The sequence below is a fragment of the Manacus candei genome, unplaced genomic scaffold, assembly GCF_025592945.1.
Source record: "Manacus candei isolate 608988 ecotype Guabito, Panama unplaced genomic scaffold, ASM2559294v1 h1tg000028l, whole genome shotgun sequence".
Classification (NCBI taxonomy): Eukaryota; Metazoa; Chordata; class Aves; order Passeriformes; family Pipridae; genus Manacus; species Manacus candei.
In genome coordinates, this window is record NW_026138076.1 from 33,580,825 (window position 1) to 33,606,144 (window position 25,320).

The 25,320-nt window shown below is 38.4% G+C and overlaps 1 protein-coding gene across 5 annotated transcripts in view; it reads left to right on the top strand.

Moving 5' to 3' along the window:
- The window catches only part of PPP3CA (protein phosphatase 3 catalytic subunit alpha), a 185,241-nt gene that overhangs the window by 135,823 nt on the left and 24,098 nt on the right, over window positions 1-25,320 (top strand). For all 5 annotated transcript variants that reach the window (XM_051790497.1, XM_051790500.1, XM_051790498.1 and 2 more), the window contains exons 4-8: window positions 4,639-4,750; window positions 6,033-6,178; window positions 8,157-8,296; window positions 17,032-17,109; window positions 18,904-18,998. In XM_051790497.1, the coding sequence (XP_051646457.1) occupies window positions 4,639-4,750; window positions 6,033-6,178; window positions 8,157-8,296; window positions 17,032-17,109; window positions 18,904-18,998 (571 nt within the window). The remainder of the gene's footprint in view (window positions 1-4,638; window positions 4,751-6,032; window positions 6,179-8,156; window positions 8,297-17,031; window positions 17,110-18,903; window positions 18,999-25,320) is intronic.

Below are 25,320 nucleotides of genomic sequence, written 5' to 3' on the forward strand. Positions count from 1 at the left end.
ATTCACTAATTCAGTAAATTCAGATTATTTTTGTACATATTAGATTCCCAGACGGGAACATCTGTGTGTCAGGGCCATCCTCACAGCTTGCCTGGTCCTGTGCCAGCTGTTCTCAGAGTGAGTTACCAGCATACCAAGAACCCCTTTTGGCTGCAGGGAGAGAATATGGGATGGCACGATTTCCCCTGCACTGCTTGCATCTCTGCATGGGACCCATCTTCTCAGAGAACAACTGGGGCCAAGGCACGAGGTCTAAAGAGGAGAGTTAGAAGCCAGCACTTGGATACCTGTTTAGAAAGTACTAGGCATAAGAATGAGAGGGATATTTAAGAAAAAGAATTTCCTAGTCATTTTTTGGTTTAAAAGAGATTCTTCTTTTTTGATATTTTGAGGTACTTTTAAAGGCTGAAATGGGAGTAATGTGGTCTAAACATTAGAAAAGTGTATAAGCTGAGTAGCAGTGTTTGGCAGATGATCACTTCTAATAAAATCATCTAGGAGACTAGCTAGGAGAGAGTCATGCAATAATTGAAGTCTGAAGGTGCTAAAGTACCATGCATGGGTCAAGACGAGATCCCCAAGTAGCTTGGGAATATTCAACAGATGTTTGTAAAAAAATAAACAGAAATTATCAGAATGAAATCCTTGAACATTTTGGAAACAGCTGAGACCTTGACCATGAAGAATGAATTCACTGTTCCTCCACACAAAGTCTATTTCCACAGCATTAGCCTTTTAATTTTTAAATATGCAGCCTGTATGTACAAGAGCACTGGTTTTAGAAACACAGAAAAACTCGATAAATAAAAGAGCAGGATGAAATGCCCTGGAAGTTGTGGGGAAAAAAGAATGAAACCCTAGTTGTAATGAAGATAATACATTTTTTATTTTCAATAATGTTCAGAATTTTCTTTCTCTGTGCTCAAGGGATAATAGTTCAGAAATGGCAATAAGTTGCATCTTGTGTGAGTATTCTGGTTACAGATGCAATGTATCTTTATTTGTCTCTGAAATAGCTGTAATAAATAGTCACACCAGTAGTGTGAATGCAGTTATGTGTGTAAAAAGGTACTTGGTTTCCATTGGGATAGTTACACCATTTTAGAAAGCTGCATCTGTATTCGGTAGTGTGATGGTATCGTTATTTCAGTGCATTTAAAGTAATACAATTTTCATGTTTAGATGAAATGTGTGTTCAGAGAGTGAAGGAGCTGTGCCAGTGTACTGCTAGACAGGTCACAGAGCATCAGTAGAGGCCTTAGCAATGTGTGGGTCAAACTATCCTTTCGAGTACGAATTACCTCACCCTTATTCACACTTAATTCATCTCTTGGGGGAAGCCCAATGCTGTCAGTCATTCGGAGGGAGAGTTCATCCTTTGTTTCCCATACAAAGCCACACAACTAAAAGAATGAACTGCATCTCTTTCTTCCTATCACGACCAGTGCAAGAGCACCCAGAAGCAAGCACTGTGTTACAGGTGGTGCTGTGGTTGCATTTGAGTGGCAGTGGTGACGATTTCTCAAGGCTCCTTGTTTTAAGGAGATAAACATAAGATGTGTGGAAGAGCTCTGGGGCTTTTGGTTTTCCTTTTCAGGACAGGCTGAGATGTCAAACTGTGCAAAGGCTCAAATTCAACATGCAACAGTGGAGTTAAATCCCAAGTCCTTTTTGAAAATAGGTACCTTTGGCTTACACAGTGCTTAACTGCACAGACCTTTTCTTTCCTGATGATGAGGCTGCCAGAACCTCAGCAGGAAAACAGCTTGACTATAGGAGCTGGGAGGTGGACAGATTACCTCTTTGCTACAAATTTGACATATCTGCTATTTCAACAGCTGAAATACTCTAAACAAGTAAGCAGTGATTCAGCTTGAGGGCTGGCGTTAAGAGATGTAACTTTTTTTTACAAAATATAGTTGTTTTGATAGAATGGAAAGAAACGGGCCAGAAATACCTTAGAGATGTCCAGATCACAAGGTCTCTGCTGTACATTTTGCACTGAGTTACAGCAGAGGTGATGTGTGGTATGTTCTTAATGAAAAAGTTGAAGAGGAAAAAAAAAAAGATATTTTAAAATTTTACTGCTGGGAAGCAGCATTACCAAATAATTGAGGACTGTAAGCTCAGATTTTTGACAAGGGCAATTTATCATAACTCTTTTAACTTCAGTAAGAATTATGATAAGCAATTCACTAGTAGAAAAAAAATTAAAACCAGAATGTTTGCTCATGATATGTTGTTTGGGCATAAATTTTTTGTATGTAGATGACTGCAAGTTGAAAAGCCATGAAAATTGTTACCCTCATATTTGCTGTTCAGTTTGCATGGAAAAAACCCCAACCATCTGCTAATTAGCTCTTGTTTACTATTACAACATTAGTTCACTGGACTACTGAAAAGGGGGAAAATTAAAGGAATTATTTAAACAAAATAGGCCTTTGATATGGCACTACTGAAAACAACACAAAATGTAAATGGTGAGCTTACAGTATTTGAATAGTGGCAGGGAAACAGAACTTTCTGGACTGTATTGATTCTCTGTTATCTTCTCAGTCTGATTTTCATGAGTACTTCAAAGGAAGCACAGAAATAAAAGAAAAAATAAGTCTACGATAAGCAAATGTAGAGATCTATCCATAGAAGGTAGTCAAAAATGTCAAAAAGATAAAAATTCCATCTTTCCTGATTTTCCCTGGTTCCCAAATCTGGATGATATTTTAAGTACCTGGTGCTTGTTTTAATCTTGCCAAGGCTTTATGAAAATGAAAAACTTAGTTATGAGGGCAATGTAAACTAGCTTTTTTTTTTTAATATATGTCACTTCATCTAATCACTAATCATTGTGCTTTTCTAAAGGTGCTTTGGCAGGATTAGAAGCTCTAAGGTAACTTAGATACAACTTTAAAAGCTGGAACTCTTTTTGCATAAATGGAGGTGTCACTTTAAACTTTCTGTCTCATAGCATTTACATCAAATTTTTGCATCAGCCAGTGGATGCATCAAAGAAGTGGAAGGTTCTGGGAATTTTTGGAGGAGTTAACAAGTCACCATCAGAGACAGAGAATTGCTCTATTGGTGTGGAGAAGTGCAGGTTTCCTTCCCCATTCGAGCGAAACCCTCAAAACCAAGTCTACTGGAGATTACACAGGGAGAGAAGACTTTCCCCCGGCACGCACTTTGGGATGTTTGTGGACCACAGTAGATGATTCCTTTGACCTAACAGCATAATTTCACACTGGATTACATTAGCATGATCTACCTGGCATTCTGACATCTCAGTTCCTGCAGTGGCAGTAGCGCCGGAGAGGCGCAAGACTTGGCATGAGCTGGGAGGAGGATGCATGGTGTTTTTGCTGTTTTCCCCTGCCTGTAGACCCTCTGAGTAGAACAGAAATTATGGAGAAAAAACAGACAGAGCATTCAGATGTTTACATGTAATAAATTCAAGACAAAGAGTAGTAATATAAAATCCCTGCTGCTGTGTGATTATCTATGGATAGTGTGAGTACAAACATAAAAACGTTGCATCCTTTTTTCTTTTCTTTTGTTTTTGTAAGTTGAGGACTGTGTAACAAACAAGGGAGCTGAAATCTACATGTTGAGATGATTAAAGTAATTACTCTGTTTTTCAAGACACTCTGAATTGTAGAAGGGAATTCACACTGTCTAATGTAGAGGCATTACACTGACAACAATGCTTATTTTGTTCTAAGCTGAAACCGTGGTTAGAGTACCTTCTGAATTTCCAATATTGATTATTAAGCTAAATAAAATATTTTTTTTTTCCAAACAGAACAGAGGGGAGTGTTAGGAAGTAGTTGTAAATGAAAGTGGGGGTCTTTTGACACCTTTTATTTCTTGTGCAACATTTCTGCAGTTCGTGGAAAAGCTTGGAGGAAAAATTGTTCAGTCTTCTAGCTCCTGTTTTTGTGAGGCCATTGTGGTCTGTACAGTGTTCTTGCAGGTGATGGGCTCATCTCATGGGATGAGTGGATCTTATTTCCATCAGCTTTCTTGGAGCTGTGGGTTTGTTTTCAAAACAACTGTTTTAATTGGGTGGTTTAGAGAGGTTTGAGCAGAGCTTAACCTCTAAGTTTATTTTTTTAATCTTTAAAAACATGTCTAGAAGAATTGTTATATCAAATAAAAATCTTCAGGAAAGAGAAATTTATAGTAGGAGCTTTGTAGTAACTGCATTTAATGCAAGAGCTTTTTTTTCCCCAGTTATAAGTACAGAACAATGGTAAGTGAAAAATGAACAAGCATTCATGTAAAAACTCTGTAATACTGGAAGCTGAGGTATTTCCTGACGTATGGGTTAAATTGTTCTGAGGCAACTTTTCCTTAAGCCAGGAAACACCGATCTTCCGGTGAAATTGTTTCCACAGAAGGTTTCTGCCTAACCTTCCAGGTGGAGAGCACACACGTCATTTTAGAGATGCAGAGCAGTTGCTGTTTTGAGAGCTGGGGCCAGGGAGGTGACACTCAGCAAAATGGTAAAACTATCATAATATACCGATATCGATTTCATCCAATCCAGGTTGAAGTGCAGAGAAATGCTTGCATGCAGTGTATGAAGAATAAAGTTAATTGGTTGAAAATAAATTATTTTTCTTTTTTGTTTCTGATTCACAGTGTGTGCTGTACTTGTGGGCCTTGAAAATCCTTTACCCAAAAACACTGTTTTTACTTCGTGGGAATCATGAATGTAGACATTTAACAGAGTATTTCACATTTAAGCAAGAATGTAAGTCTACCTCAATCTTTTTTCTCTTAACTCCTTTTTCAACAACTTAATTTCGTGTTTTATGAGTCTTTGATACTTTGATACCATCAGTAATTTTTCATGTACTTTTCATATTAACTGTCATTAATTTTAAATTGCAATTAGTGTTCCCTGAGAGGGCAGTCATCTCTCAGTGGTGTGGAAAGGAAGGGGTCAGACCCTCACAGAACAGGTGGTGACCGACCTGTTTGCACCCTCGGTACAAACTCAAGGGTTTCCTCGAGTAGGTATCGAGACACTTCAGCTTGTCAACCTGGCCTGGGAAGCATCCTGTGGCTGCTGTGGGGCTATCTGGGCCTGGATGCTCTCGGCAAACTGTGCTGCTGCTGAGAGTTTGCTGCCCCACGCAGTAGCCTGGCAGCAAAACCTGCTGGCATGCAGCTCTGGCACCTCTGGGACAGATCCCTGATCGCTAGGGAAGGAGGTGGCATCTCACTGCACTTCGTCTGCAGCAGGAAAAAAATGCAAGGAGATTTATTTTGTTTTTTCCTTTTCCTTCAACTATGGCATTTTCACATTTACCCTGTAAGTTAGCTTAAACTTTTCAGTATGCTCTTTTTATATTAATTCCTTTCCATGTTGCAAGAAAGGATGCAATGATCACACATAAAAGCTCATTAGGTGTAGACCTTCACCTGCACAATGAAGCTATTATTTTTTTCCTGTGGCACTGTAAGCTAAAGCTATTGCCACAAGTCTGTGTTTTGTTTTTAACGTCAGGGATAAAGGAAATGTTAATTGGCTCAAAGGCTTCATGGTTTACTGAGTAGTATGCATATTGGTAAATTAACATTTCAACTTCTGTGTACCACCTCATGCATTTAATAATGGCATTTCTGTAGATAATTAATTTTAAGGGACTGGACTAAAATTCTGTCTACTTCATAGGGAGTATACTGAATGATAATGTAATAGATGATAACCATTCAGCAGATGTTTTAAGGCTTGCTGTACAGATTTCATGGCAGACTATAATGGTATATTAAATTGTTTATTTACAGATTTTTAGAAAAATTATAATAAACTTGGCAGAGCTTTTATTAATTTCATCTCAGAGCATGAAGAATTTTTCCAGAGGTGAATGACAATTGTTTACTGCCTGCAGTTTTTTGCATGAAGTAAACTTGGGGTACAGTCCTCAGTGCAAGATAGAGTAGTGAGAGCAAGATCAAGATATTAAGCATATTCTTTTTTCTTCTTAAATGTTAATGGCACTTTCTGATACCATCTTAATCTTTAAAAGGTAAAATCAAATATTCAGAACGTGTATATGATGCCTGCATGGATGCCTTTGACTGCCTTCCCTTGGCTGCTCTGATGAACCAACAATTCCTGTGTGTACATGGTGGCTTGTCTCCGGAGATCAACACCTTAGATGACATTAGAAAAGTAAGTATTTTCAGTATTATCTATTAGCACAATGTAAGCACACCATCCAATGATTCCTTGTGCCCTGTTAGGAATTCTACACTTTCTTGGAGAAGATATAAAAATAGCTCTAGAAAAACCTCAAACACTTAAAAGATATGAAAAGGAAGTATCATATGATTGCAATGAGTGTAATCAGTATTTGTTCTAAAATAGTCAAGAGCGTCATTCTCAATAGGTCCTGCCACATTTTTAATAGTTCTGCATGTGAGTGCCTAGCAAATTGTCTAAGTGAGGCTTAGTAAGTTTGTGCTTGTGTGTACGCTTGTGTTCTGAGAATTTCTCAGAAATTTCATGAAAGTTTGGAGAACAATGTCAAACAGTTTCTTCACATAATCCAGTATTGTTACATGTTATCAAGGATTATTTTCTTTTCAGATGTTTTGTAGAAGAGATTTCAGTTGATATTTCTAAAAGGAGATATTTAAACTATTCATTTTTAGTGATTCCTGCAGGAAAAAAATCTTGTTTCTTGTTTGCAGTTTGAGACTTGCAAACGTGGATTTATACTTCTGAGCTTTAAAGTTACTAAAAGATAATTTGTATTCTGAGGTTAGTTTGTAGTCTATTAAAAAATTAATATAGTTTAAAGAAAAAAAGAAACAAAAGAACCCCACCACAAACTTGAGCTAGTAATTACATGTTTTGCTTTAAAAGCAATTAGCTTAAGATATTAACTGCACTTTAAAAAATTACTGAATGTAGAGTTTTGTTTCTGAGGTAAAGGTTCACTATCTCAGTAAACAGAAATACTCCCTGTTAAAAATTAGCTGGCTTTGCAGCAACATAATGGCAGAGTAAAGGTGTTTAGCTCTCAGATTCTAGATTAGGTTCATTAACATCTTCACCCAACCCAGGAGATTTATTCATCTTTGGCAATCAGTAGAAATTGGGTTTGCATATTTATGAATTTTTGTTTAATTTAAATGAATTGTAATTGTATAAGCATTAATTGGAGAGGGCTGAAATAAGGTAGAAGTGTAGGTATGCTGTGAATATTTCAAGATGAGAACACGAAGGTAAAATTGTAGAGGTCTCTTATTAAAACTTCTTAACTGTGTGTTAAACATATAAAACCAATTTTTAATCTTTAGAATTTTTTGGAGGCAGGGGAAGGTCTGTTAGGTATGCTGCTGAATCATTTCTTGATCTTTCCTGGTCAGCACAGAGAATGTTTTCGACTGCAAGCCTTATTCAAACATCCATCTTAACAGGGGTGTTCTTATATGGAAGAGTTCTTGGAGATAACAGGTGGTGTTTTTGTATTAAAGAGTTCTTGCAGGAGAATACTGATTTTTATTATTTCCTGATTTTGCTCTATTTTGTCTTATTTGCAGTGTGATTCTATATGATTTGAAGTTTTAAATACATACAGTCAGGCCAGAAAGGAGGTTTTAGCTGCTTAATTAGGGTTAAGGCTATGAGACCAGCAAGAATGTCATGACAAGATGCTGTAATGCAGAGATACTGGCTTGATATTTAAATACAACTTTTTCCTGAAAAGGTACAGAAGTCAAAATGGTCAATAGCTACTTGCTTTGAAGTAGCTATTGTATTTTTTTCTTGAGATGTCTCACATAAATCGAGTACCATAAGGTTTGAAACATCACAAAATACAGAAATAGTATATTCTCTGCCCACTGGACTGCCTGCAAAAACCAGTAGAAAAGGGGAGGGAAAAAGCAAGCAAAAATTTGTGTAGAATGGGAATCTGCTGTCTGTCCTAATTTTCAATTATGTCTGTTCCTTCTCCTCTTTGTCAGTCTTAGCAAGGAATGTTTGCTGTTATTCAAAATCCATTGCTTTAAAGCTGAAAAACAGATTGCTTTGGGTCTCTTGTTTGCCTGCCCATGGAATGAAAAACAGTAATTTTGCTTCAATGTTTCTGTGATACATAGTTGAAAGAAGTTAGTATTTCTTTGTCTCCTATTTTTCTTAGTTAGATCGATTCAAGGAACCACCTGCATATGGACCTATGTGTGACATCCTGTGGTCAGACCCGTTGGAGGACTTTGGAAATGAGAAGACTCAGGAACACTTTACTCACAACACAGTCAGAGGGTGCTCGTACTTCTACAGGTGATTACTGCTTTGAATAGATTTCTGTAGGTGAACTTGTTCTGTTTTTACAGTATAAATGTCTGCTTGAACTTTGTAGCACTATTTAGGCCTTTTTTCTGCAGGCTAACCTTGCTTTCAGATAAATCCATGCTCGTTTTATTTGCATCTCTTTCTTTAAGGTACAACTGGGAAATGCTAAATGACTTAATTTTATTCCCCAAAGCCTTGTTTTTTGCTTATTTCTGTTCTTGTAAGTTAGATAATTAATGTGTCACTTCTAAAAAGGGGTACATAACTGCATTTCTAGTTTGAAAATTAGAACTTAATTTCAAATGAAAGGTGCCGGCACTGGAAAACTGATTACCTATGTTCTGCAGGGTAAGTAAAAATTGTGATTTCACCCTCACAGGTCCTTTTTTTTCCTCTCAGTTTGATGAAACTTTTTTTTATGTTTGGGAATAATTCTTCCCAAGAAATTCAGGATTTGAATAGCGTTGTTAAATGGGACTGAATGAGCTGAAATGCAGACAAGTACCCGTAACATTCTTGAAGAAACGTGTATGGACTTAAATGCAAAGATGCCAAGTTGCAGTTCATCTTTGAAATTATTGCTTTCTATTGATTTTTGTTAGTAAAATATAACTGTGAAAACATTCCTGGAAAAAAGTAATCGTAATGGGGATAGAAAGACATCTAAAGCAAATCTGCCTATTAGTTTGTGACTATTTCAAGGAAGCTTTCTTCTCTGTTTCTTTACCATAATTGTTCTTTAATTATGGGAGTATTTATCTCACTCTGTAATGAGTCAGAAGACTGTCTCCTGTACAGCAGAGGAGAGGATTTCCTTGGGTGCTGAGGAATGTCCCACTGTCTCCTCTTTGGCAATGCACAGGGAGACCAAAGCAAGCCACAAACGGTTCCCATTTCCTGGTTCTGCCTGGATGCTGACTGCTGCCTTTGTCCATTTCCAGTGTCAGGCAGGTTGGTTTGTACGCTGAGTTCTGTGGACACCAGGCAGAAGACATCCCTATAGGGGTGCTTGAGCTGGTGATTAAGAACCTCTCAAGCATTGCTTCCATTCTCTCTTCATCATAGGATCAACCTGTGTTACCTCATGAGCAGTGGTAGTGATTACTTTGTACCTTTCTCTAATGATGTGGGGATTGTGAGGGATTTGAGTTCCTTTTTTGTTTGTTAGGTTTCTTTTTTTATGGTAGTTAAGAAAAACATACGAGGACACCAGAGTAGCAAAAGTAGCAGGGGAGGAGGTTAAATGGCAAAATGAGCAATGTATTCAGTGAAATCTTAATTAAAAACATAATTTTTGTTCAGGAGAAATGTGAAGATGCTATTGAAATGTTAAGAGGTTGTTGAACGTTTTGAAGGGAAGAAGTTCTGCTTCAGCCCATGCTAGCAACACCCAAATCTAAGTTTTCTCAATAAACTCAGCAGAAGGAAGGAATCCAGCTCTTTTAATTGTCTTAGGAAATCTCACCTTGAACATAGCTGACCTCTAACTGTTTAGTAACATGTCAAAAGTAAATCAGTGGCTTCCAGCAGTAACCAGGTGAGAGAGCCACTAGAACCAGCCTCCTTGTTGGTAGCATTAGCAGGAAGGGAACAGATGGTTTGATGTTTAGAAATGAGTTTTCCTAATCCTTTCTTGGAGCTGTAATTGCTGCAGTGTGGGAACAGGCTGAGAACGAAGCAGTTTGCTCTGCAGCCTGGGCTGCCAGCAACCACCTTTTTGGGCAGGTCATACCACCGCCTCCGGATCGATAACGTCTGGAAGGTGCTCGATAGATGTGTTTGGACTCATTATGAAAGGGAGTGTCAAACTGTTGCAAACAATTGATCTGTGCAGAAATGGGCTTATGACTGAGAGAGAAAATCATTCCTTTTCCTCTCAGCAGCACCAGATATTGGAGTGTGCGTGGGACTCCCTGGCACTGTGCAAAGGGAGTGATAGTGATTTCCCCTTGTGAAAAGCCTGGCAAACATGCCTTGTGCTTAAATACAGAGCTGTGTATTTAGTGGAACCTCTTTTAGATTTTAAGTTGGGCTTTTTTCAAAGGTCTGCTTCATACAATTACCATAAAATTTCCTTTAAAATATGTATCAGTTTCCCCCAGAAAATATATCAGACCTAGTCTGTGTCCTTGCTCATGTTCAGAAAAGTACCTGTTTCAGGAGAAGAAGAAATATTTAGAAGACACCTAATTGTCAGGTCATGTGTGAGGGACATATAGCTGTGTAATGATTCAAGGAGACAACTGGCTTCGAGTCACATTATCTGAGATTATGTAAAGGCAAGTATTCTTTTTAAAAGAAGTGCCTGGTTACTCTGGAAGGTGACTAATTGCTTACCTAACGATTATACCTGGCAAAAAAAGTTATCCATCAGTATAAAGTGTCTTAATTTTCCTTGCCTTTTCTAGTTACTTACTGAGAAAAGAAACAAATTTCCCTAAACAGTCAGCTCAGCTTGTAAAAGAAGGACTGACTTATGCAGTCCTCCCTCAAGAATGTCTGTTAATAGGATGACTTTGTTTATTCTTCGATGAATAAAATGGTGCAGTAACTCTCAGGCATTTCTGTAAGAAACAGGTTGGACATCAGGAAGAATTTCTTCACAAAAGGGTGGTCAGGCATTGGAAGGGCTGCCCAGGGAGGTGATGGAGTCACCATCCTTGGACGTGTTCAAGAAACAACTGGACGTGGCCCTTAGTGCTGTGATCTAGTTGACAAAATGGTGATTCATCAAAAGTTGGACTTGATGATCTTGGAGGTCTTTTCTAACCTTTATGATTCTATGGTATTTGACTTGGCAAGATAAACTGCTATTTATCATCTTGAGAATGACTTCTTTCAGTGATTAGAAAGCTTCAAGAGGTCAGCTGGACTTTTTTTCTCTCTGAAAATAATACTGAGTTATGGAGAGACAGCCACTAAGCAGGTTTAGGCCTTTGTTGAGGTGTGGGGAAAATTCTCCCTTTTCTAAGCCATACAAGGACAGGGAATGTCATCATTTCCATGAGATTTACTGTATGGATGAAGAATTAAAATGGTCCCATTTGGACAAAGTTATTACCAACATACATGGTCCTATCCATGAAAATTTATCATCCAACTTGTTTCATTTCCCTTGTGTCTAAGCTGTGGTGAAGAATGGTGAGAGTTTGGTTGTACTACTGACTTAATTAACAGTATCTTAACCCTATGCAAAGTATATTAAGGGCTTCCTATCAGGGCTAAGCACATGTGCAAGCTTAACACTTGCTTTCTGGGATCATTTATGTGATTAAGACTTGGTTAATTGCTGTTAACAAGAGCATGAGATGGCATGAGCACGGCCAAAGTCAATGGGTGACCTCAGAAGTAGAGCAGATACTCAGAAGTTGTGTGCAGGCATGGTGCTCCAGTAGCTAGGGTTTTCTTAGTGAATTGAATATCAGTTCTTAAGCAATATAAACAGCTTTATAAGCTTTGTAAAGCTGTTTGGCTGTTGACTACTTTGTTATATTTTTCCAAAGCAAAAAAAACCCAAAGGCAGAAATGGCTAGCATTGGCAAGAGTGACTAGCACTGCAGGCTCCTCTAAGAACTTCATTTGCCAGTGAATTAGCCACTGGATAACTGTGAAATGGTTCAGCCTTTCACAGGGTAGAGTAGTAATTTTAGCCCTACAAGCACATTATTTCAGTGATGTGCTTGATATGCAAGTTAAGTTTGTGAGTATGCAAAGACTAGAGAAATGTCTGCTGAAAGCTTTTGAAAACTGTAGTGTGTTTCAGCTCAGGGTGGAAGGCACAGTTGTATGAATTTTTTCTTTTTTTCAGTAGCAGCATTTTAAACAGATTCTTTTGCCCACTTTTCCACTCTTCCTTCTCCCAGGCCAGAAGGTTTTTGCTGCCTTCACATTATCTGCCCAGATGTGCTGGTAGAATTGCTTGTGTGTGCTCCATCAGACCTGGGACACATCCAGTTTTAAAAGAATGACTCTGCAAAAAAGATATGTGTTTATTTGTTCTGATCCCATGCAGTTCCCTGCTCTACTTTCCAGTGCAGCTCTGCAGACAGCACAGCACTAGCAAGAAAAAGCAGGTGGAAAGGGATGTTCTGGGAGCTGCTTAAGAAGGCACAGCAGCAAAAGCACTTGCCTTTGGAAACTCAAGTGTGAGGCCAATGAGCTTTGCTGAAAACCTATTTTTATATGTGCATCTAATCTTAGAGAAGCTTTTGGACTGAATTTCAACGTCCTCTTTTTAAAGAAATGTTTACACCTCCGTTTTAATGATACGATGAAGGATATGAAAAAAATTATATTAATTCCATCCAATTTTTCCGGTAGTTGGTGGAAGAACAATTTGAAAACATTTGCCATTTTGGTTCATATTAGCAAAGTATTGCTTTTCTTCCAAAACTGCGTAAGAGACCTCAGAACTAGTAAACTGTGCATGAGGCATTTTAATGAAAGAAGGATGTCAAAGCAGGGAATATCACAGTTACATACTCCACGGGGAATAACATCTCTCTAGCTTAGCAGAGGGGTATTTTGTTTTCTCCGTGAGTCACCGCTCTTCCATGATTCAGCATGACACATGAAGGCAGAAGGCTGGGTCGCTCTGGAAAAGCCTGTTGCGTGGGGGATTTCTGTTTGTTTGTTTTCCCTCTTGGCCAACTGCTTTATTTCTGGCTCATCTGAATTACAATCTGGGCTCTGCAAAGCAGGGCAAGAAGAAGAGTGTTTCTGGAAGGGTAGCGAAACTAGTAGAGAAACTAGTAGGGAATTTGATTACAAGACAATCATTTTCATTAGAAAAGTTAGGAAATATTTCCAAGAAGAAGTCATTTCTGTTAAAGTTTGTTTCTGCTAACTTTTGCCATGGTCTCCATTTTGTTGTCATTTTGCAGGACTTCCTGCTTTTCACTTGAAGGACATGTATTTTTGAGAAATATAGTTTAATATAAAGCAAACAGATATTAAGAAAGTGCTATATAGATAGCTATGGATAGCATATGTAATAGCTACATATGGTGGAAACTTCGCTTCTCCCCAGCCTCCACCTCAACAAGGAGCTGAAGAAAAATACCTGTGTGTTGCTTTGCTTTTCTCAAAATAAAATATCCAGATAGACTTCTCATGTGTTGTAGTGGTCTGGATAATAGGACTGCTGGCACATTGCAGATCCCATCCCATTCACTTAGAAGAAAAAATGGCAGGCAGGTTTTGTTTTTTTTTTGGTCAATTTGCATGGAGCACTGTATGGCATCTCTTCCTTTCTAGGTGTGGGCCCTGTAGAATCAGCCAAATTCTGCAAGTAGAAGTCTATTTTCCATGGACTTATGAAGAATAAGATAATTGAGGGTTACAAAAACCCACCACTGTTGTACTTGAAATGGAAAGAAGAATGTATCATGTCTATTTAAGAGCATTTTTTACCACTTCATTATATCTTCTTTAAAAGCAGTACTTAACACTGGGTGAAAAGAATACTTTGGGGGAAAAAAAATAATAGCCTAGACATTTTGAACAGCTGCACTGATAATGAACATAATCAACTGTCTATCAGATTTTTCATTATAAACCCCAGTTTTCAGAATTTAATGTAAAAATTTCTAAACAGAATGTACCATAAGTCTACATTTAGTCACAATTAATTATGAAAAGAAACGTATGCAAATTAGTTCTCATTTTCTAGTGGTTTGAATGGCAGCCTGTCAGCATTTGAGATCATTGCAGTTGCCAAAACGATACCCCACGTAATTCGGGAATTGAAATTATTTTATAATGGTAATCTTTTTAGACAATTCCAGATACCAGACCTGCATCTGAGGATATCTGCCAGGTGGCCCAAGTCCAAACCAGCAATATAGCATTCCATTGAGTTTTTAGCCTCTAGCTGCAAATGACATTTCAGTTTCAAAATATCCAGGAAGGTTAGAAGCGAGTAGTAGCATTTCTCTTGGATAATCTGAAGGAAGATGATGCATTAGATTGATAGGGATTTTTAGGTGGGTTTTTTTGGTGAGTTCTCATCTTTTTCAAGATGAGGCTGTTAACTGATTGCAAGTGAGCACTGAAGCTGGTCCATGAAATCATGCCCAGGACAGCAGTTTTTTTGTATAATATGTAAAAGTTGATATTTTCTTATTGTCTTGCTCAGTATGTTTAGGACAGCTTTAATAAAGGTATTTTGCATAACAGTGTTACTGTGTGACTATATTGATCCTAAAGTACTGCAAAACAGTCTGCTCTTGCAGGGTCTTTGATAATGTGCACTGTTCTTAACATAATACCTGCCCATGACTTACATTTGGAGATTTAGAGGCTCTGCAAGTCTGCTTGTGTTATTTACAGGCACAATGTGAGCACATTGTGCCTCAGAGCCAGCACAGAAAGTGACAGCCTTGTGTTGCACGAGGGGAGGTTTAAATTGGGTATTAGGATAAATTTCTTCACAGAAAGGGTTGTCAAGCATTGGAACAGGCTGCCCAGGGAAGTAGATGGGTCACCATCCCTGGAGGCATTTAGAGGGCATGCGGATGTGCTGCTTAGGGACATAGTTTGGGGGTGGACTTGGTAATGCTGGGTTTACAGTTGAGCTTAAGAATAATTTCCAGCCTGAATGATTCTGTGATTCTGTGGAGATACCCCAACACCTAGTACTTCCTTCTTTTAACCCTTCCATCTGTTCTATTATTTGAACTAGAAGAGAGATGAATTCATGGCAGAAAATAATTATAGTGACTGCATGTTACCATGGTATATTTTGCTTTTTTTCCAGCCATCAGGTGACATTTGAGAGCTTTTGTGTAAGATTTACACCTTTGTCACTGGTTTTGATTTTTTTTTGAGCAACAGTTTTGATTGTTGTTCTCTGACTTGCCCAGCAGTGTGGAGAAAGAATTGTAACATTTACATGTCACATCCTGGCCCTCAGATCCAAGGAAATCTGTGTCCTGGTCCCAGTTTTAGGTCAGACATTGCTCTGGGGCAGGCTGCACTTGGAAGGAAGCCCGATTCTCCACCCATGCCAGTCTGTCTCTCCACCACATCGCTTTCAGAGCTAGGGCACTTGGAGCTAGTCAGGCTCACATCAGATACAGAGGCACAGGTGAATCACAGCTCAAACTCCTTTACCTGACCAGCTTCACTTGCTGCTGATGTACAGGCACTGCTAGTACTGGAAGTAAAGTCAGATGGTGACAGGAGGTTATAACACTTGATTTCTCCCCAGGTTTAATGTTTAAAATGCAAGTCCTTTAAGCTAGTAGCAAGAACTGTACCAATACCTTGCTGTGCCCTTGCCCAGTTACTGACATTAAATTCAGCAGTGCCTTTCAGATGTAGGGTCACTGGGCTGCAGGGACGTGGATGAGGCCACTTGCAACCTTACAGAGCTGCCAGCTTCCTACCCAGTTGAGAGGTCATGAAATATAAAGCAGTCACCTGAATGATTCCTTGTTTTCAAGGGTGAAAAATAAATGGATAAGGCAAAACAAATTATATAGGAGTGACCTGAAGAGGGACAAAAGGGAAGTGTTCTAAATGGCATCCGAATCAAGACTCTTTCCCACCCCTTAGGTGTTTTTAGGGGGCCTGGTAAGGTTCTGCCTATGAAGTCTTTTTCATTCCAACACCGCTTCTCCTTTACTCTCTTCCACACATGTTCTTTGTTCTGTTTTGCTCTTGCCACAGTTGGCTTTTGACAAGGGAAGCCAGGAAGTTTTCTTGGATTCTGCATTAAATTACTAACTACAGGACAAGAGAGATTTTGCTTCTTACCTTGTAGTGATGGGTGGCCATTGTGCTTCAGTAGAGGCATGGAGAGTCATCAGTAGTTTAAAAAAAAGAAGAAAACAGTCATTACAGAAAAAAAAATGAAAACAACAAAATGAAGTAATTTTAAGTCCTGTAATATTTATTCGTGTATAATTTTAAATAGCTTTTCTCTGAAAACTTAATATTTCACACTTGTGCTGTCAGAACTGTGTTCTGTTTTTCTTGAATGTGATTTCCATGTGTTCAGTGTCTTAAAAGCAAGAGTAGTTTTCACAATGCTCAGATTGTAAGAAAGGTCTCCTCCATTCTCCTTAAACGCAGCAGTGTCCATGTGCAGTGAAGAATATGACAGAGATTCCACTATCACCATTTTCACCTAATGATTTTGTTTTCACTCGTGGTAGAACATGTCTTGGAAAGATGTATTCAATGGGCACTTTTGGAGAGTTTCAGAAGTCACAGGATTTACATTTTAATTTGCGAAGGGGAAAGGTAATTCTCATTTGTCGATGAGATTAAGTTCAGGAAGATCAAATATCCCCAGTTTGGAGATTGACTTGTCTTTCTTCTTTCTATCTCTTTTCCTCTCTTTCCACTTACCACCTTATGTTCTGGTGTCCACAAGTAGCCAGTGTTAGTGAGTGAGAAGGTTTCCTGTTGCAAGCAACCACTGCGTTACAGTTCACTTTTTTGGAGTACATTAAATCTTACAGTATTAAAAGAAAGTACTTTCTTTCTGCCAAGCCATAGGGTGACTGTTATGTAATGAATTGCAACTTCTAGCATTCCACTCCATGCAGTTATGAGGTGGGATTAAAAAAGACACTGCTGCTAGTGTTGTCTCTACTGAAATCTGCCTGCAGAGCAGGGGCTGATTTTATGTTGCATGATACATTTTTTGAAAGCTAGAGCTCTGTGTAGTGCTTCTGATATTGCCATAACAGGTGCTGTTATCCTTTTTCCTACAGTTACCCTGCTGTATGTGAATTCCTACAGCACAATAACTTGTTATCCATACTCCGAGCTCATGAAGCCCAGGATGCTGGGTAAGTATGTGTGGGAAGGGGGCAATAATAATGTATAATGGCTTACCATTTGCAAACAGAGTACAGAAAGGAAGAAGAGATGAGTGAGAATGAAATGGAAAACTGAAAATTAAGTTGCAACAGCTGTCACCTTTTACTAGTGCTATAAAAATATACACTGGCATTACAGTGTCTTTATCATTACTGAGTTACAGGACTTAATGAATCCTTATACATGCCACTTATTTAGCCTTAGTGATTTTAAGTGACATAAAATGACCAAAAGTTATTTTGATGCCAAACTTGGAAAGAAAAACAAATTCATCTCAGAAAAAGATGATTTGCAAATGTGCCAGAGACTTGTGACACACAAATTGCCATGATGCCTGGGAAGTGATTTGGCTCATGTAGGCCAGAGCTGTCACCTTTCAAGTCTTTCACAGCTGTCTGAAACTTCTGGGCCTACTGGTTTTACACTTCATAAAAATAAAAATTATGAAGCTCAATAGCCACAATTCTTTTTCTGCAGGAGTATCACTCATGAATTTAAGGAGTTTAAGACATTGTGTGCAAAAACAGTTTAGGTCAAACACGAGGTGGTATTGATGGTTCCCCAGCAAACTATTGCCATTGTAAAGAAAGAAGTTTTGTGCTGCTTAAAAAAATATTTTAACCCTGTTATTTGAAATGTACCATACTTGTGAGATACTAATGAAGGATCAGAATCTGAATAAAATAGCTTTGCATATCATGCATAAATTATTATTGTGTTTGTTTGGAGGTAGAAACTTTACCCAAATTGAATAGCAATAAAAGATAAATTAGCAACATTGTACAAATAAGGTCAATGTTCATTATGCATATAAAAAGCTATTCTGAATGTTTGAATTGTCACATACTTGAAAACGTCAATGCAATTAAAAGCAAGCTATTATTGTGCCCAAAATACCTGGCATGAAATACCCAGGGGTAATGAAATTTCATTTTTATTGTATTGCTTTCTGATAAAGGGTGAAAAATTAAATTTTGTAGAAGAGATTTCACTGAAACTATACAGCAGTTTCACTGCAAGTATTGTGGTTGTTTGCCAGATTCTTCAGTTTCTTGCAGCTGAGGACTAAAGAGCAGTATTTGGTGTCTTTTTGTCTAAGTACTGTTCGGTTGGATTGTTTCAATTACTTGCAAGTTTAATGCTTGACTGATTATTTGTTGGTCTAATAAGCCTTTTATTTTCATAAGACATCAAGGTTAGGTAATGAAAAGATGCAGACATTAATAAACTGGCTAATAGACTGGATAAGATTAGACAGAGCACTGAAAGTATCAGACCCTCTGTTTCCCCTCTCCTTCTTATACTTTCCCCCTCCCCTGGCCTTGCTGTCATCTCCAGTGGGTTATGGAGAACACTTCTGAAGGCAGTACTCTGCAGCTCCAAGGCATTTGCTGGTGCTTGCTTCATCTGCAATCCCACAGAGGGAAGTCTGGGAATGTCCTGGGGTGCATGCTTGTAGAGGCCACATGGCTCCAGCAACAGGCACTGAGCAAATTCATAACAAAACCCACCTCTGGCTCACTAAATTTCAGACAGACACAGCTTGCAAGAGTGGTGTGGAATGCTGAATGGTTGTAATGAGGAAGCCTGTAGGAAATAGTCTTTCCCATGGCTTTTAAACGGCTCATATGCATGTTTCTCTGTCTTGGCATTTGTTAACAGCCAGTGCAGTAATGTACTAGGGGTTTTTTGCACTATATTTGGTCAGTGACAAATATACATTCAACAGTGGGTAATAATTAGTGTCTTCTCTTTCCTCTTAGGTATCGTATGTACAGGAAAAGCCAAACAACAGGCTTCCCTTCACTAATCACAATTTTTTCAGCACCAAACTATCTAGATGTATACAATAACAAAGGTAAGAATTTAATTCCTATTAATGTACAGTGTTCTTCTCTGTTCTCAAATATTTTGGTTTTTTTTCACTCCTTTATTTATCAGTTTATGCCCATTTTCTTTCTCTCTTTATTAGTTCATACTCATTCCATTTATTACATAATACAAACCTAACTAAATTTATTACAGGCAGACGTATGCCTCTGAACATTAACTGTATATTCTTAATATGCCTTAGGATATTTCTGTTTTTTGACTGCAAGTTAAGTGAATGTTACATGGAAAGCAAAACTGAAAACAGCTGTATTAACTAAGAGAAGTATATTAAGAAATGCTCTGGGTGAGATGTTTAGAGCCCAGTGTTCCTTATAATTAATTATTTGACCCTTGCTTCTTTCCAATAAAATTAATGGAGTTTGTATATGGAAACTGTCTAGACAGTTAACAAACTTTATGGCAGATATCAGTGGATAAAGCATGGGATAGATATTGTCTGTGTTCTTTATTTTGGGGTTTTTAATCCTTGAACACTATAATGTAGAAAGTTAAATATAATAAAAAGGTTACTGCACAAACAAGAGTCACTGGTCACTCTATAAAGTCTCCACTGATTACAAGTGTTTACCACTTCTATGAATGTATTAGTTTATTGCATTCCTGGAAATCTCTAATGAACTGGGAAAAAAAAAGTCATGTTTCTAAAAATAAAGCATTTTAATAAACCTGTTCTCCTATATCTTGAAATGAGAAGTAATGTTCACTTTCTCCTAGTCCCAGTAAAGCTAAGATTATTTGTGTTCCCCTGTGAGCAAAGTAAAATAATTTTTACTTCATGATATTCTTGAAAGTAGCTCCCTTGCAAAGAGATTGATTTCTCTTGAGAAGGGATATTTTTAATTTGTATTCTTGTTTGCGGAGGAAGTAAGCAATATTTTTTTCTAAAACTTGCAAAAGAAAGCTTCTTCGGGCATCATTTTTTATTATGAAATGTATAATCTAAAAGCTGTTATGCCGTGAACTGTATGCAAGGGAAGGAAACACTTCACTTAGATAATGGGACTTGTACACATAAGATCGTAGACTCACAGAATCAGCCGGGTTGGAAGGGTCCTCCGAGATCATCAAGTCCAGCCCTTGATCCAACACCGTCATGGTTACTAGACCATGGCACTAAGTGCCACATCCAGTCTTATCTTAAAAACCTCCAGGGACGGAGAATCCACCACTTCCCTGGGCAGCCCATTCCAGTGCCTGATTACCCTCTCTGTAAAGAATTTCTTCCTAATATCTAACCTAAACCTGCCCTGGCAGAGCTTAAGACCGTGCCCTCTTGTCTTACTGAGAGCTGCCTGGGAGAAGAGACCAACCCCCACCTGGCTATAACCTCCTTTCAAGTAGTTGTAGAGAGTGATGAGGTCAGTATGAGGCCTGTTAACTTGTGGAAAAATTAGTAAATTATTCTGCAAACCATGCAGCAGAACTGTCAGTAGCTGCTTTCATAAAAATAGGGGCTCTGCTAGCAACCTAAAAAGTGCGGGTTGAAGCAAGAAATGTGTTAATTATCTTGGTGGCATCATTGCTGCTGGTGAGGAAGTGTGTTTAATCTCTAGGTTGGCTGCCTCATGTTGAAGGCTGAGCAACCATGAGACTCTACAAGGAAGGTGACAGAAAGTGTTCACATTTGTTTCTTAGTGCATGGAGGTAGTTCTGTGCAATGAAGGCAACGGGTGAATAATGTGAGACCTTGGCTTGAAGGCAAATGTTAAATGTAAAGCAATGATTTATCATGTTCAAAATTTTGAATTTGAAACCACTGAGTTTGGGTGCTAAAGAGAAGCACCTCTCCACTACCTCCATTTTGGAAGAGAGAGTCGTTTCCGTTGTTCCAGGATGCTCCACTGTGGCAGGCAGGTCTTAATCCAGTGGGAAGCCTTTTTTGTTGGAAGGCTGTACACAGGCTGCTGAGAGGCACTGATTATCTGTGGTCACAGCTGGAGTTTGGGTGTGCTTTCTGTGATACCTGTTCTGAGTGAGCTTGGGCAAATCAGCACCAGTGTGCCACTCTTTAATGTATGGCTCATTGTAAATTTAGAGGCTGACCTTTAGCAGCTCCTTTTGAATCTCCATTGAGTTTAACTGCCTCCTTCTCTCATTAGAAGTTTTGATGCGTTATTTCGTGTGACTGATTGCACTGGCTCTTGGTATTTAAAGTACATCATGAATAGTTCTTCATGCTGCGTTGCTGATGCATCTTTGTCTGGATAGTGTTTAGGGGCTTACTTCCCTTTTCAAGAAAAAAACCACCATTATATTCAATAAGCATGGCTACTCGTTGGCTTCCATGATTTGCAGCAGATGAATTAACTGAGAACACAGATTTTCTGACTGGCTCATTTTGGGAGATGAAAGAAGGCATTTCCATCCAGAGGTGTTGCAGAACAGTTACTCTAGATGCTGACTCATCATGAACTGGTGCAGAACCTGATTGATTTTTATAGATCATCTTGGTTATTGTCAGTCCTTGGAAAAGGAGTAAATCTCCTACTAGTAAGTGCCTTCCTGTCGTAGTATGCATTCTTAGTGCGCCTCTGGTTTTCAGTTAGCTAATGAAGTCACTCTAAATAAATTCCTGAGAGGCTCCAGCTCCCACTGACATGAAATGGATCATTTATAAATGCAGTGTTGTTTAAGATAAATACATTATTTAAAAAGTTGGAAGAGGCTAAGAGTTCTCATTTTCACCACAGGTTGATAGTTCTCCTACCCAGTAAAGCAGATGTAGTTTCTTGTGCTTCTTCAAAGCACTTTAGGAGTAGACCTGGTTGCCAACTTTATCCAAGGGCTCCTTCAGTCAGGAGAGCAGCCACTGGGATCAGGTATGTCCTCAAAGAGGAGTAGGGAGGCAATAATTCCAGAGCAAAAGAAGGTTTGACAGGAATAGCTTAAGATAAGCTCCCCAAACAAGACCATGTTCAGCATATCTGCTGTTAAAAGTGCTGCATGGGCTCTCTCACGGTACTGACCCACCACGGGAATCTCTTTTGGCTTTACTCTGCTGGATTCTGGCACTGAAGGGAGTTTTTTGTATCCTTTTTAGTTACTGGCTATTGCTTCGTGAAAGCTGGTGTGTTATTTGTCCACCATGTGGCTGCTGGTCCTGTAACAGCCCCAGGCCAGACACACGCACAGCTTCGGGTGCCAAAGTGAGGTTTTTCAATTAGGAGGCTCCTCTCAGGGGTTCCCTGTGTAGTTAATGGGGACAGAGAGGCCTTTGGGGGTGATTCAGAGGCTCAGAAACTGCCTAGATACTGGGAGCCTTATGTCCTCCTTTTCCATGATTATCCTTCTTCATTATTGTTATTAATTCCTTTCATATTCATTATCATGGAGAGCATTGGCAAAATTAAGGAATTTCTATATGTTTTTTGGCAACTTCTGATGTCTTCATAGCTTTCTCAAACACTTCTACTTTCTTTTGTAATATTAAAAGGCATAAAGAAAAAGATACTTTAGGGTTATTATTAAAACTTGTTACAAGAAATAACAGTGCGGTGATGATTTTTCTAAGACTGCTGCTTCTGCTGATGCAAGAAGATAAATGTTAATTGGATTGTGGTAGTTACCTGTGACTTCAGGGCCTCAGAGGAAGCCTGTGCTGATAAGAAACTCTGAGACAGTTGTGTTAAGTACAGATTTACCCCAGATTCAAGGGTGCCCATCACTAGGAGAAATTCTCTATAGCAACAGAATAAGAGAGTGCCATAAATTACTGTATGATATGATCTGGCCTTGTATTGTGTCTAAACTTTTATTCCCGCATGCAATATTTCCTAATGCCTTAATTAGGACATGCTGTAATGCTATTCATGACACCACTACCTCCCCTCAAAAAAAAGAAAAATCAAGTGATAGATTTTACAGAGGCATGAAATTTGTTTGTAAAGCACTGGTGATACTTTGTATTTTAGTGGCTGGCTGTCACTTCACTAAGTGCATGATTTTTAGCTGAGGGAACAATTTTAACTAGCTGTTTACAGACAGACTGTTATCTTTTGAACACTTTTAAAAGATTAAGTTTTGTAGTGGAGAGATAACCACCAGAAAATCCAAAGTCATTAAAAAAAAAAAAAAACAAAACCAAAAACCAACACCCCATCGTGAAGCTTCTTCCAGCATGCTGCAACATACATGTGTGGTTGCTGAAAGGAAAAGTAGATGATGGAGAGAAAAGAAAGCATGCAGGAGAGTGTTTGGGATACTAGAAAAATAAAAAAAATCTGTAAATCGGTATATTTCCTGATGTAGCATGTAAGTAATATGTCAGTCTAAAGTATCAGCAGGCAGTATACCAAGGATACACATAAAGAAATGTGCCTGAGCCAAATGGATCTAACGGGAAAATTATTTTTGTCTGGAAAAAGGCAGAGTAATATACCTGGAAGACGGGGATGATCTTTGAGGAACATTAGCACTTTGGGAGAAAGGAAAGAGATGTAACCTTCTGTTTGCCCTATCAATTTTCTTTCATACCTTATCTCTGCCGCTGTGATGAGTTCTTGTCACGGAAACAAAAGCTTTTAAAGAGGAGCTGTCAGGGTATCTAGGCCATCTCATTGCCGAATCAGAGAAGTTTGCCAGAAGTGATTTTTGCAGTCTATTGATATAATCTTGAATGCTACTCCACTCTTTCTTTGGAAGACACAGTTGCACATGTCAAATAAAAATCTTCATAATTCTGTAAGAGAAGATTTTCCCACCTGCAGTGAGCCTTGCTTCTGTATTGGATTATTTAGGTCATTACATTGTGTAGTAAATAATTTTTTCCTTTGATAATGTTTAAACTTCTTGAGCATTTTACTAACCCTTAGTCCTGATCTGACTTGAGCAGAAAATGCTGTGGTTACTTAGCAACTCTGCTTGAGGAGAAGGCAGTGTTCCCAGTTGTACAGTTAATGCTGAAGTTAATTCAGCATTAAATCAGAAATTGAAATTGTTTCTTAGGTATGAAGAATTTGAGAGACCTTTTACCGATCTATTTTCTAAATTCAGGATGAGTTTTCTGAAAAAATTTACAGGAAAATTAGTTAAATTTTTCACTAAAATTATTTTGAGGTTGTCTAAAAATATTCTGAGCTAGTATTTCTACCATGCTCATTATTTGTTTACTCTGGTGGAAATATTATCGATTAGTTAGTTAATACTGAAAAATGATTCGGCAGATCTTGAAGCAGGATATGTAATGTCTTTGAGAAATTCTGAACTATCTGTCACACCGTTTAATGTTGTTCATGTTGCTAAGAGCTTTAATTCATCTCCAAATATATAGGCTTTTAAAGCACCATTTGCGATGCCAGAGGGTCTGAGACATCTACTCAGATCTGACAGGTATGACACAGGACACAGTCGTTCCAGGCTCATCTTTAACTGAGGGAGACCAAGGAAATACAGCACTAGGTACTTATATTTAATCCTGAGAAGGTTAGAAGAGCTGTCTCCATTTCTAGCTGAAGGAAGGTTTCTTACCCGCACAGTTTTCAACACCCATATTTCTAGCCTTGGGTGCCTGTGTTAAATGTTTAAAGCTAAATAGTACAAATGCTCTTTACCTGCTGTGTTAGTGTTTCATTTCACTCTGATGTGATTTCAGGATCCAGTATCTCAGTTTACTAACACTGGAAAGAAGTATAATGTCATTTGGGATATCTGCACATCTTCACTTTACAAAACATTAGCGTTTAAAACTTATTTACAACAGCGAGTATCAAAATTAGGTTAAAATGTGTGTGTCTGTTAAGAATAATAAAATAAGATTCTTGCTCTGGTTGGTGATTATACATGATAATGGCTGGTGGCTTGGTCTGCTAGCATCTGTCTGAGTACGTGTTTGGAAAAAAAAGTATTGAAGTTGCAGCCTGGAATAATAAGCAAATGTTGGAGAGTCAGGTTTTCCTCTGTTACAGGTTTCATAACCAAAGGAACTCATCCCACTGTCTTCTGTCGCCTCCATTAGCAACTGTGTGGCCTCTGGTCTTATAACTTTCAAAAGATTTGTACTCTTTCAAGGCTGCTGGGGTCTCCTATATCTACTTAGGCATCAAGTTAAGATGGCCTAAGAACTGAAGCAGAGGTGAAACCCCAAACCTTTTCAGAACCAACAAAGAGGAAAAAGAGAGCTAGGACCAAAAGAAGGAAAGGGACCAGAAAAGCTCAGGGAAACTCCTGCTGTTATCTGAGAAGCATTTTCTTCTTGATCCAGATAAAGTTTTCTTCTTCTGCCCAAGCAGTAGTGAGAACTTCACAATCATAACAGGAGCCAGTTTAATGTTAAATGTTATCTTCATTAG